Consider the following 15,025-nt stretch of genomic DNA (forward strand, 5'->3'; position numbering starts at 1 on the left):
AAAGAAAAACTGTTTCCGAGCAATGGAATTTAGCACCTATAATGGATAAGCATGACATAAAATTGGCATTATGCAAACCCGATTTATTCTCGAAAATATTTTTCAACCGCATTTTGAAAAGATGTATAAAATTGGGGATTTGTCAATGGAATAGTGTGCAGTAAAGTACTTTCAATTTATGCTAGAATCAAGAAAAGTGCGAGTTTGTTGAAAATGGGTAAACACTGGCTGTGCAATGTGAAAAAATGTTAAGTTTTTTATATGTTTATGTTGATAAACCAAATAAAAAGTGATACGTTCCTTCAAGCTTCTGCCGGAATGACTGGCATAAGTTTGGCCTCCAGTTTTCATGGTCGATGGAAGTTCTCAATGAAATATGTTGTTTTAATTTGGTGTTCATGCTATTTTTTTGGAATGTTCTTTTTTCTTCCAACGATCTCACATAATTTTAATATTCAAATTAATAACAAAGGAAACGACTCTTTTTATAGTTTTAGGTTGGAATTTTATTGTCCATTCATCAGCTTTTTTGCCATGAATTGTACTTTTTATATGCTCAATTATCTGGAATTTTCGTATATCCGAAATTCAGCATTTTTTTAGCTTTCCGGCTAGTCAAGCTATTATTGTTTTTAAAAATGAAATTTGCATTTTATACTAAAAACCTGACCATTTCATATTGCTTTTCATGTATCAGTAGCTGAAAAAAAATTAAGTATGTGTAATCTAATAAAAAATATATCCTACTTAATATTTGTGCACTTAAAAATTGAGAATGTCTAAGTTATATTACAGAGCTTTGTATGGTTTAAGATTTTAATTTCACTGTAGTAAATCAAGCAGTAAATTTCAATATATCAAAATCATGAGTTCTTAACTTTTGTTCCACTGCTCTTATAAAACATTTTTTTAATGATACATTGATAGCTTTCAAATGGATTATCAGGGCTTATAGATAATTTCCAGTTATGAAATTGCTGCAAAATTTATGTATTTGACAGTAAATTTAGACCACTCTGGATAGTATGGTAGTTGGTAGAGGTTGACTGAATGTGCTGCTTGTCTCGAGTTTGTAACCTGGGCGGGGCAGCAACATTTATAACAATAGTCTATTTGACAAATGGAGGAGCTGAAGTACTGGATATGCTGCCAGCCAAAATTAGGACAAAACTTAGCTGAGCAGCCTATGTATGTTTAGATAAATAAAAGAATATTGCTTAGTTGAGTAATTTCCTTTGTGTTATATTTCTTCTTCTTGTTATTGTTATGTAAGGTTTTCTGTTTTTCTCTTTTTGAAATTTTTTATCTTTTATACAGCTAATTACTGCATATAGAAAAATGTCAAGGCTCAGAACATTTTATCCTGAGGTGTATAAAGAAGATCGTAAAGTTATGGCATATAAAAGAGAGCATGACCTTTTAGAGAGTAGACATAATTCTACTGTTATGAAATTCTTGCTAGAATATCAAGAAGTAGTTCAAAGGTCAGAAAACAGAACAGAAGCTGATGATTAAGTGAGATTAATTCATTTTATGTTCATTATCTACTTCTGTTCAGAAGAAAAACTATGTACAGATCTTGCATACAGAGTGTGCATTTTGTTTGGATTGTAAATTGAATAGTTTCATTTTGTTTAATGTTCAAACTTTCTATGATTATTAGTCATGTGAAGTTTAGATAATATTTGATTAAGGCTTTGAATATAACATATTCAGCTCATATATATTCCATAAAGTACTATGTTGTTGATCAAAATAATGTTTTGTGAATTTATTGAATAATTTAAATATTGTTTTTATAATCTTTTATAATTTTATTACTTTTTAATATACCTAAATGGTTGTGTGATATACATATATGACAACTTAATTATTATCTCCTGAAACTTTTTAAAATATTTTATGGGGAAATTCCATGGGAAAAAAATTTACAGCTCTTAAAAATAAAATTTGATGTGAAATATTCACTGAAATGTACTAGTCGCATTAGAATAATTGAAAAAAAGGCAATATCATTGTTCGAGTGCATAATGCTATAAATAATGCTGTAAGGTGAATTCATGCAAAAGAAGTGGTGATTGCCAAATATCTAACTTTTAGAAGTTTTTCGAATTAAAGAGAAAGTGCAATATTGTTTTCTTGTACATTATGAATATAGTGTCTTCATTGCCACAGAGTGAACATTATCACACAAAAAATCCTCATTCAATTCCTTTTCAGAACTTTGCCAGAAGCTTAATTTATTTAGGTTAACCTGCATTAGCTTTATGGTTTTTTAAGAAGGAATTGTGTTGATTCTAATGCTTCAGCAGTTATCCAGATGCATGATAGAATTGCTGATAAAGAGTAGTATTGTACTGGATGCTATTGAAATACAAATGAACCATTGTTTTAGTTAATTGCTTCAATTTTTATACATTAAAAAGAATTTTTCTGTATTATAGGCATCGTGATGTGACATTATTTGTTTAGTTTATATTTGGCAATATTAGTGAAAAAATATAACTCTTCCTTTAACCATTACATTTTACATATTGGTATGTGAAATGTATAGATCAGAGGTCAGCAATCTTTTTGCTACAAGTGTGCAATAAAAATCTTAAAAACCATTAAGGGTGCATAATTTAATTAAAAAAAATTACTACTTTAACTTTCTAATGACAATGTTGTACACAATAATTATATTAAATTGCTAAATAATTATTTTGAAGTATGTGTGTTTATATAAGATAAAGTTTATATATTGTGTTAAATAAAAAATCAAAATTAAAAGAGTATGCACGAAATCAGATTAAATAAAATTACAGGTAGTTATTGTTATATGCATAAATTTAATGTAAAATTCAATCCTTTTATTATTCTGCTAAAATTGTAATCAAGCATATAATTGGAATTACTAGTTCATAAGTTATCAGAATATGTATCGAAGTTTATTTTGATACTTTTGTTTTGAATATATTATATTTGAATACACATATTAAAATTTATAAACATTTGACAAACAAATGTATCTTTAGTGAACATTTTCTCAAAATGGGATGACTGTTCTTGTTGACTTAGTTATAAAATATGTTGTTATGATGTGCTTTTGAAATGAGGTCATTTTTTGAGTTTATTATTTCTAATTCTAGGCTTTCAGTATCAAGATGAAAGCATTCAGATAGTATAGCACATACATTGCATTCAGTAATACTGATCAGATTTATGAAAAACATAACAGTTCTTGAGCCACAATATTGGCAAATCTGCAAGGAAACTGCTTAAATAAAGTATGTATAAAATATATATATGATGCAGCAGTAAAGTCTGATAATGTGTTTTTCATCAAAAAGGATATCAATAACTGTTACTGAGATTTGCATTTACTTACTGTACTCATCATATTAGTGATGTGACAATCTTCCCATGGTAATTTTAGATTTAATTCATTAAACTTTGCTATTCTATCTGTTAAAAATCAGAGATGATCAATCAGTTTTTGTTTTGTGTCTGTTCTTAAAATTCACCTTGGGATAAGTAATTTTTTTTTACTTTTGGTAAAACATTGCTCAGCCTTTTCACTTTGGTATTATAAAGAAAGCCTGTGAAATGAGCGTTTTTATCTTCCAAAGAAGTTTCATTAGTTTATATTGTAGTGCATTTGATTTTATTGTAGAAGTAATAATTTTTCCTACAGCTAATATTGCGTTTTCAAAACTGGTAATTTTTGCCAATAGCAACGTAATAAAATTAGGAAACATGGAATCTTCTCTTGAGAGGGCAATAAATCCAATTCTTACCAGTCATTACTAACTGAAGTTAGGTTCAGAGGTATTTTTGCACTGGTATTATTTTATCAATTAAAAGATTTTTGGAAATTGAAAATATATGCAATCCACTGAGTGAGGTCTTTGAATGGAAAAATTTTATGTTATTCTTTTGTAGAAGAATGATCAAACATCATCTTCATGCAGATTGACTAACTTTGCTACATCTGTTAGATCTTTCGATTCATCCAGTTGTAGTAAAAGAAAATAAATTTTCCCACATCCGTTAGTTCTGTCTCTGTGATGTTTTTAAAGCTGAAACTAATTGTGTTTTGTTTTTAATTAAAATGTTAAACAGTGATTATTAAGCTTCTTTTACTATCTCCCCTTCTGTAATTTTTTTCTTTGTTCGTACATACAAAGTTGGAATCAATGTGATTGTCACAGGCTTTAATTATTTCAGCATATTATTAACGAAATTTTGTTGGAAAGTCATTGCAAATTTAAAAGATGAAAACTTTTTTCGTAGTGTTTCAGAATTCACTGGGTAGTATAAGAAATGGAATGGACAGTTCTCTGATGTCCTTCAATATGGTTTACTTTGCAATTGCTATCATATTATTACACAGTGAGCCTACATATTTGCCTTTATAGTCAGTAAAGCAACTCGTTTTTTCCTATTAATTGTTATAATGATATGCTCTTTTTCTCTGTAATGATTAATTTAAAATAAAATAGAAAATTTTTTCTATTAATATTAGGTAAATTCTCAATTATTTTTGCTTTTTTTGTAGCATTTTTTTAAAAATTGAATCAGTTTATTGAAAGCAAGATGTAAAATACTAATCACAGCAAATAAATGGCAACTATACGAATAAAATTAACATGTGAAATTCTAATGTCTTTACTGCACGTGAAAATCAAATTTATTATGTTTACACCATAAAAACAAATGATGAGAACTTTTCTCAGAATTAGTTAGGAGTAGGCTCGACTAGAACTTAGCAGCTTGGAATACAATAGCATATTAACCATTACTAACAAAAGAAACATTTAAAAAATGAAGAGTGGAGACTGCATAAATTGAAATATACATTCTGGTGGAGTTAGCTTCTTAAAGCAGGTATGGATACAGCTGGCTCTGTGTTAGTACAATGCATATGTTCTGTTTGTATTTATTGCCATTGTGTACGAGGTAAACCTGGTCTTTTTCGCTAGCATTTATTTTGAATAAGTAATGTCTTCTATATGCTTGCTTTATGTAGTTAAAAATGTAAAGTTCTTTTCTGAATTACTACTTAGCCCTTTTCCCTCACAATGATAACTTATTGTTGATTTCTGTCTGGTTATCTTATGTATTACATATTATTTACTATGATTTTGAAAGACCTTTTAACTAAGTGAAATGCTGTATAACAGTCAAATGGGCGTTGGTGCATTTTAAAGAAATAGAGATTTGTTGGTGTCCATGAGCATGCACATAACATTTTTCTGTAGGAAGCACCTTAAATGTTCAATGGGTGCTAAGTTGCTGACTCCTGAGGTTGATAATTCAAAATTCATATTAAATTTATAGTTCTTTTTAGCTTTCTTTACATTTGGAAGTCATTATTTCAAATTTCTTTTGCTTTTGTATATTAATAAAGCAGTTTTTTTGTACAGTGAGCATTATGGTTTAAAAATATTAGATTAATTTAAAAACTTTTCTATTTGGTAATGGTGGGGGGAGGGGAGGGAAGATGCTTATTTTAAGAAGTTTTTTTTATGCCCGTATATTTTGTAAAAAGCTATGTAAAATTAGTGAATAATTCATTTAAGATTAATTTCACACACTTTATTACTCTTTTTTTTTTTTTTTTTTTAAATTTTTCTTTATCCTTGGATAAAAGTGACATTGACATACATTGACCTAACACAAGTTTGATTTGTGTCACAGTAGATAGGTTTTTATGAAATATCACACGTGCTGTATTTTATGAACATTATGGAGCATTTTATAAATAGAGCGATATTGTTTGAAATTACATTACCTATTGTGTATGATTCTTGTAAATGTTTTTAGAACATCTTACCCGAAGTGACTAAGCCTCAGTTGATTTGCCAACTTTTTCATTATTAAACAATTTTTTTCCATAAAGTCTATGTAATTCAGCACAAATTTAGTGGGTAAATAATATTGCAGTATATTATCTCTTACAAAGCAGTGAATAGATTTGGTGTTATGCTGGTAGTATTTAATTTTGAGTTATGTTCAATTTTGTAAAAGTCTTAGCATTTATACAAGAAATTAAAGTGCCAGATAATCACCGCATTTTTATTTTAGTACCTTTTATTACTCTGTGTGTGGTATACAACAAAAAAGTCTTTTAGTGCATACCTCATATAATCTGATGATATTCAGAATATTAATATGAAATTTAATTTCATTCTCTGCGTGTTTGTTTTTGTTTAATTTCAAGAATGATTTTACCAATTAAATATAAACTGCTTGAATTGTTAGTAAAGATAAAACACAATAAATATATATCAATCACACTTAAAATAATGAGAAAAACTACTACTGCTAATAAGAAATATAATTTTATCTACACCTAGATAGAGTTTTATTACGATTTTGGTTTCGAATATCATTGTGTCTGAAAATTATGTTCTGCAATGGCTATATACTTATAAGAAGTTACATATAGATTATCAATAATCAGTATTATAATTGTGTTGAATCTTCTTTAATTCATTAATGTCTTGATAACCACAGATTTGCAAAAGGTAAATCTAAACTGATCATAGGAATATGCCGAATGATGTCTTCAGGTGTCCAATGCTAACTTTACTGTCATGTCTTCAGATGAATTCTGTTATCACTTTAGTAAACCATCTTGTTATTGCATTCTATGAATGCTACCTTATCATCTCATCAACATTTATTGGCTTTGGCAGTCTCATTTTCATTTTGCCTAAGTATTTGCTATGAGACCTTTGTTATTACTTTTCTCTGAATTTTAGTCTTTTAGTGTATTCATTTATTGTGATTATAAGCTTCTTTGAAGGATAGATCAAGTACTGTAATTCTTGAACATCATTGAGAAATATATTAAATGTTTGTTTGAAAATGCCTGTCATTGTCTTCCACCATGATGCAGGAAGAGGAATGATCTTCGAGTACATCTTCTTTGTGGTGCTGAAAACTTCAGTTTTCCAATGAATCTTTTCCTAAGCACTAGCTGCTTCTACTAAATTATTGCCACTATCACCATAAATTATAGAAGATTGTTGTCTGTGTCCAATAAATAAATCTCTAAAACCCTTGAAAAAAGTGATCTGTTGAGAGTGAAAAAAATCAGTTCTTCATCTGATGGCATGCATATTTCACAGGTAAACATACATATCCATGATTTATTTGAAGTCCCCTCCCTTAGCTTTCGTGGTATGGAGAACTTTCAATATGTACACTTGTTACTTCCAAAATATTAACATTATATTCATAATCTTCAGCTAAATCTAGCAGTAAAACCACCATATTTTTTGCTTTCTACAGCTTGCACTTCAAACAATATGTGAGAACCACTTAATTGTGTAAGACCTGTGTAAAATTCAATGAGATAATAAAAACTGCCTTTCAGTTTTTGCCTGTAGAATGTGACCAATATGATGTGGCAATATTTAGTAAACATAAATTCCTCAACCAAGTTGTGATTAGTAACCACCCCAAAGAAAAGGGACTACGAGTAATGGCAAAGTCTACATGATTGTGATTCAAAACTTAAAATTTACTTTATACATCAAACTACATAAAATGCGGTAATCTTTACTGCCTTTGTTTAGACAAATCTACAAGACAATTTTTCTTATGTCTCATATAATACCACCTTTTCCATGCAGAAATCTCATCAGTATATGTGGTATATATTTAATTTAGTTTAATTTTCTGTCATTCAGTTAAAGAGCTTTAAGAATCTCTGCAGGTACATTTAATACTGACCTGATCTTAATTCTGCAATTTTTCTTCAAATTATGATGATGAGAAAGGTAATGACCATGTAGAAAGCATTCAGCTTCTGTAACTATTTCATTTGTACCATCTTCAGATAGTTATGGATATTCTGCACGCCAGCCATCATTTTCTAGCCGGTATAGTACATGGAATCAAGTCTTCTCAGTCACTTCATTTATTGTCAGTGGTGAACATCTTTCAGTATCATATTAAGTACATATCTTTCATCATACTGTATGGATGCTATGTCCTCAAAATATGATGTAGTTTGTGTAACCTCATCTTTGTATCTCTGTTCTACAGCGTCCTTAATATCTATATCTTTGCTGTACAGGATCCCTATTACCTATAAGGCTGATAAATTTGAATTGCTCAATATTGGTGGCAAGTCGTGAAGAAGTTACAGTCATATTTACATTTTTTCTACTTTGACTTCCAAGAACTTTTCCTGTTAATGCATCCTGGTTTAATTTTGATTGCAATTAAATGTTCTTGCAGTTCTTCAGTACTACCACTACCAGTAAGATTTTCTGCAGTAACTCAATTTAATTAATATTTAGATTGGACCATAGCTCTTTTTGCATGTAACTGATGTAAGTATGTTTCGAGTTCTGTCATATTGCGTATCTGTGATCTGTTATCAGCAAGCTTACGAATTTACAGATCTGTATTAGGTCTTATTAACTTTCTGAAGAAAAACCTCTGGAGTATATTACAAGTTTATAATGTGTTAGTATGCTGCATGTTCATTTGTTGACGCGGAAGACATATTTCATGAACTGAATTCTTTTTCTTTTATTATTTTTATTTTTCTGTTGTTCATGATATATTAATGCCTCTTTAAACAAAACATGCATTTCACTGAAATTTTTGCATTATGTCCTGATTTCATACAACAAAAATGATATTTTGTTTTTCTTTGGTGTGGGTGACAATCAGGATAGTGGTATTGAATAATGATCTGTGTAGATGATATATTTCTGTCTTTAAAACATTCATTGCATTTATGTTACTTATTAGAAAACAAGCATATTATTTAGATTATTTTTTTTAGCAATAAACGAATTTTAGTTGTACCAATATTCTGTATTTGCTTTTATATTTATCTCCTTAAAAAGATTATTCCTAAAATTGGAACTTGTAACTGTCACAGAAACTTTTTGCTCACTTTTTACTCCATTTCAAATAAATTGCATGAAATCTTTTAAGATTTGTTGGTGTTTTACGAGTTTGTCATTGTCTAATGCTTCCATCAAATTTCTTTTATTGAATTTTCAGAGCTTTAAACTTTCTTTTTGGGGAGACATTTGCAGTATTTATAGAATCAGAAAATTTTTTTATATTAGCAACATGTGTTTCATTATCCTTCTTATTTAAATATGCTTTTGCCATAAACTTATTACTGGATAATTGTTAAACAGACTTATTTTTAATTTAGTTTAATAAGTTCTTTTGTCTTGCTAGCTTCTAGCATAAAATCCAGTATTTGTCTTTTTGAACTTTGACACTCATCATTCTTACATATTTCAAATTTAGCTTGGATTTGTAAAATAGCAAGAACATCTTTCATAGCAGGGACATCATCTTTATATCCTTTTAAGTATTGTTTAGAGTCTTGTAAAAGAATTTCTTACTACTTTCCTTGTCAACAAATTATTGTTATTATTATTTGAATTTACTTAGTGATATCTCTAAAAATTAAATGTTATTTTCAAGTCATGGTGGCTAATTGCTAGTAAGAAAATGTATATGGCCTATTAATATTTAACACAAGTCACAGATATCAAGAAAATATTAACTTTCAATTAATGAAACTTTCCCATTCATCTCCTGTGAAGATTTGGATTTGTGTTAAAAAAATCTGAAACTTATTGTACAGTAGGGCAAAATATGCTTCATGCAGATCCAAGTCTTTTTTTCACTCTATGACATTCTGATGTGGAGTTTTCATTAAATTCTGCTGTTATTATTTCTTTAGAATTTCCCCCTATTTGCTGTAATTTCTGCTGTAAGCATTAATGAAAAATAATTATTTAAATATACACTTTGCTTAATGTAAAAAGGGCCTTTTACATAATATGGTGTAGCAGTCTTAATATTTTTCTTGCAGTAAACAGGTTTCTAATAGTGGTGAGGTTTCTTAATTCTGCTCTAGTGATTCCATGTGAATGGCATGAAGTAGTTAAAAATATAATTTTAAAATGCATAACATCCCATTAGTTTTTTATTTCCCCAAAGAATTTGCTTGATTGTACTTCAAAATCGCCATTCAATAGTACTTCAAAAATAGCCTTTCAGAATACCAGTTTTCCTTACATCATAGAAATGTGGTTAAGGAAAAGCATTGGTGCCTCATATTATAAAATAACCAATGATTTATTCTAAAAGTAAAATTAATGCAAAATGATAGGTTGTATATGTCAGATTATAACTGTGACTTGCTTTAAATAAGTTTTCATGGTCTTTTTTAATGCATATCAAAGTTGCTTTAGCATTAACGCTTATTGATTTATCTAGAACTTCCTCAGTTGCATTGTTGAAGTTGGTGCAAAAAATTATACGCATTTTAAATAATAGTAAATACATTAATACAATTTAAATAGTAGTAAATACCTTATCGAGGTACATTTTAATTTTATAGTTCTAAGTAAATGAAGAAGTGTAAATCTTTAAAAATCATTGCAAGGGTTGTAGCTGATTACTATCCTGATTTAAATATGGTTGATAATGCAAGACAAATGGATTTGGAACCACCACAAATGCTTGGTATTTGGCTTAACTTTCTTTATGCTTGTTATATGAGTGAACTCTCTTTAATTGTCTACTTTCAGTTCATTGATTGTTCACAGTGTATTGGCTTGAGGTCCTTTTCAAACATTTATTGAATGCTGTCTTCTAGTCTAGTTTATTTGTTTTGCACATTTTCATCAAGAACAGACCCTGACATCTGGAAGATAGTAAAAAAGTGTTTTGCCTTGCTGGAAATAGGTACTGAATTGCCGGATATTATATATATTTGGTGTTACTTCAGTTTCGGAAGTAAGATGTGAATACATTTTTTAACATCCTGTATGCAAAAGAAGCATGTCGGTATGAACCTCAATACCTTGGTTGAGGGGATTGGGTTTTTATTTAAATATTATGCACGTTTTGAGGGACAAGTTGACATGGCTGTGTTTTCTTGACATCTCTCAAAATAGAATGTTTAATTAAAATCAGGTCTTTAATGGTTAGTTATTAACGTTTATTAAAATATTATTAAAATTAAGAAATGTTAGAAAATTGGCAATTAATTGAATCACATCTGATTCTTATTTTTTGTAAATAATGAAATTTGTAAAGTTTTAAAAATTTACCATGAACTTTCAAACTACAATTTTAACGTATGAAGATTTGCTTATTTTAAAATAAAAGATTTAAGCCCATTTTACTGTACTATTAGTGGTTTCTTCATCTCAGTTATATTCTTTATTCTCAGTTATATCCATTATTTTAATGTTGCTTTTATGTTCTTATTATGGTAGACAGAGCAATTTGCAACAAGTCTTATTTCACAGAGCAATTCTCATTATAATAGACAGAGAAACATTTGCAAAAATTTAGCAATTTTTTTGCCAGATCTGGATAAAGAATCAGATTTTTATTTGACAAGAGAATTTTACTTTTTGAAACATGTCTCAGTTCCAATTTTAAAATTAAAAAAATGGGATTTTTTTGGAGGTGATTTCAGGCATTTTATTTCTTGAAGAAAGCAAATTTGATGCTAGGCTTATTTTTTCTTATATGTAATTTGTTGGCAGTGCATACTTATTGACATTTTCATTTTCAGAAAATTTAGTGAAGAAGAAAAAGTAAATAAATTTTGTTAGAGTCTGAAGCAACATCTTGTGGGGATATTTTTTTTTACAATTTTGATCTCGCATTGCTGTTTACATCTCTTTCACATTATTCAATAATTCTTTAAAGCTGAATTCACTTAATTTCAGTTTCATTAAACTAAAGTATGGGTAAAACTCGGTATATCCGAAAATTCAGAAGATGGTGATTGTCTGTTATAAAATTCAAAGCTTGGCTTGCAGAATGTCTTGGAAATAGCAGTAAATGTTTTTTAAAATTTCTAAATATAGAAAAACCCTGAAAGAGTTGTATCTGGAAAAGCACATGAATACTTAAAATCACGAAAGTGTTACAAAATATTTGGTTAAAAAATGAGCTTTTTAAATCAAGAACTTTTTTATTAAGGAAAATTGAGTAAAAGCAGTATGCCAAATTAAGCTTGTATATTGCAGAATATGTCTTATACTGTAATATCAGTCATCTTCAGCTCCTTCCACTTTATTCTTTTCAAAATTTTCAGATTTTGCTCATTATATAAAATTACATCATACAAAATATATTAATATTGTTAAAATAACATGGCATCTCAATTTACAGGTGACTCAAAAGTATTAATAATGAATCCTGTAGTTTAATTGTTGAGGAAAGGAATGGCTTTTCAGTATGCATGTTATTAACATTATGCATAATATACTAGTCTCATGTTTGAAAACTGTTATTTGGATGTTAAGTAATTTGAAGAATTAAGTAACCTTTTTGGATGTTAAGTAATCAGAAGATGGATCTGCAATTTTGATGCTATTAAAAGCATTTTTTTTTTAAGAAAGGCTTATTAGAAATAAATGTTTTTGAGTAGGTAATAAATATGGTTTTGTAATATTTGTAATGGTAAGTGCACATAATGAAGTTTATGGAATTTAAAGAGATATCCCATATCAACTAATTAGGTATGTTTGTCATTCTTTAAAATAATCCATTTTGTGTGGAATATCTGAAGACTTAAGATAGTGTGAGAGACCTGTAACCTATAATTAAAAGTGAGAAATTGTGTAATTCAGTCATATATGTATTTTCTTCAGAGAATTTCAAAGTCTTTGAAAAATTAGAGAGAGAATGCTGTGATTCAGAGATATGCTGTAGCCTGTGGACCACAATATTAGTTACAGTACTGTGTTGCTGTTTCAGAATAAAATAAGTGAAAACAATCAAATCAATAGTTTAGCATATTGGTGTCCTAAATGTAAGATATTTCATTAGCTAATTCATTAGATTCATTAGGTCAAGTTATTTCATTAGCTTTTTTTTCATTACTGGTCACTCCTTGAGAATAATTGCTCCTTGTATTCTTTTAGTTTTAATATTTATTTCCTTGCGTTAGCTCTTCCTGCAGTAATCGTTTGTGGATTAATTGCATATTAAGTGTGTCTGCTCTAAATTCCAATAATGTTCCAGTGAAACCTGTGCCATTCATTTTATCCCAAATTGTGAAAGTAATATTTCTAGTTTCCTGTAGATTAAATATTAATTCTTGAAACGTTGAGGTCCACTTTAAAAGTGCTAAAATCAAGTTAATATAATTACATTTCCAGCATCTCACTTATAATCTTAACATTAGTCAAAACATTTCCATTTTTAATCAACAATATTAATGTATGTTTTCCTTTCTTATTTTCAACTCAACACTATGGCTGTCTTTCCAGTGTCGTTTTCACTGTTACATAGAGAATTTGTTTCCAAATCACCTTTTATTTTGTGAATGTTTAATAACTACATTGAAAGTTCTTAGTGAACAAAAATGTCTTGTGTGGCATGTTTTATTAAAAGTCATGTATGTTGAAAGCAAGTATAATTGAAAGATATTTAGATTGGTATTTGTGTATGCATTTCTTCAATCATAGCATATGTATTTCTTTATCATTATTTGTATATGAATATTGTTTATTATTTTGTATATATAATGGGGAATTGTGTACATAAAATGTTAAGAATAAAATATTTTATTTGAAATCACAGCATTTTAATTTTAAAATTGCATACTCACACCCAGATTCCTTGCTTAAAACACTAAACTTATCATTATATACTGTACCCACCACTTAGTACTCACTGTTTAATAAAATCAGCCAATTTTTACATTCACAATTCCTGGAAGCAAAACTTTGTTTAGGACCAAAAGCTTAATCCATACATTTTTATAATTTTTTTGAAATTTTCAAAATTTCATAATTTTAACATTATTTTTAAATATTATATTAGGTTTTAATTATTAGATTAATTATTAGTTACTATTTTGCTAGATGGTTTTAAAACTGATATTGGGATTTTCAACACTCAAATTGCTGTCCGCTAAACTCAGCCACTTAATAAACTCAAATATCTTCGTAACAGAAGGAATTTTAATATGCAGCGGCCATTGTACTCATATTCAACACATCAGACTACTATAATTTTAGAGATAAAATTAAACCATTGTTATAAGTTTAAATGATAATTATCAGTATGTATTCAAATCTATTTCCGGGAAGATAAAGAGGTATACAAAATAGTCATTTAATTCATGATTTTACTGCCTGAAGCAATGTTTGAAAAATGTTCTTTGTATTGTTCAGTTTCCTGTTCATCAACTAGACTTTAACACTAAGAGTTTTTTATTGATTTATACTAGTGGTGATGCACATTGTATGAATATGGTGCTGGTCAGTTTGATTAATAAAATATTCAACTCCATTATTTTCTTTAAGAATTTCTATTCTGGGGGAAAATTAATGAAATTCAAAATTTAAAATGTTTGCTCACCACCTTTATGATATGTGGCAGTAGTAACAAGTATTCTAAAGTATTATTCATTTTTAATTATGTAAAGTTTCATTGTTATAATTAGAGTTTCTGAATAATGATTTATTGCACATTTATAATGTTTATACTAGCTTACTTGAATGTTTGTCACAAGACTGAATTTAGAGAAGACAGGGCATTTTTAAGGTTTCAAATTTTCCTTCATAAAATTTGGCAAAATGATTTTAAAAATTATCTCAAACAAATTATGATGAGAGATAAACTGCTGTATTTACAACTTCCTGCCTGCTTCTTACTCTAGTGAGTAACATTTCATATCTGAAAATATGCTACTTTTAATTATTTGTCCACTATCATGTTGTGGTAAGTGAAATACATAATGCAACCATAGATGTGTATTTTATTCCGAAGATGATGAGCATCTAGATTTGACACATTTAATATTTCAATCCTTGTTGTGTTTGTTATTGCAAGAATTTTGTAAAAAACATTGTAGGTCTTTTATAATAACTTCAGAGCTGTTTACCTTAGGAGCGAGAACCTGAGGAAAGTTGGGTCTATTTTATGCATGGTGAATAAAGCATCCAGCCTGTGATCAATGAAATTTGAAATTTTTGTTTCATCATTTATTTTAGAATTTAAGAAATACATATAA

At 28.5% G+C, this 15,025-nt stretch overlaps 1 protein-coding gene across 2 annotated transcripts in view; it reads left to right on the forward strand.

The window, feature by feature from the left end:
• The window catches only part of LOC118201737 (transcriptional adapter 3-like), a 127,018-nt gene extending 113,437 nt beyond the window's left edge, over window positions 1-13,581 (forward strand). Inside the window, exons 12-13 of one of the 2 annotated variants that reach the window (XM_035373885.2) lie at window positions 1,318-1,515; window positions 3,132-13,581. In XM_035373885.2, the coding sequence (XP_035229776.1) occupies window positions 1,318-1,515 (198 nt within the window). In that variant the 3' untranslated portion in view covers window positions 3,132-13,581. Of the gene's footprint in view, window positions 1-1,317 lie in introns of both variants that reach the window. The other variant, XM_035373886.2, reaches the window with a different exon arrangement.
• Window positions 13,582-15,025: the final 1,444 nt, after the last annotated feature.

Source organism: Stegodyphus dumicola, chromosome X1 (genome assembly GCF_044657685.1).
Source record: "Stegodyphus dumicola isolate Sdum_Otavi_A_Nest chromosome X1, ASM4465768v1".
Classification (NCBI taxonomy): Eukaryota; Metazoa; Arthropoda; class Arachnida; order Araneae; family Eresidae; genus Stegodyphus; species Stegodyphus dumicola.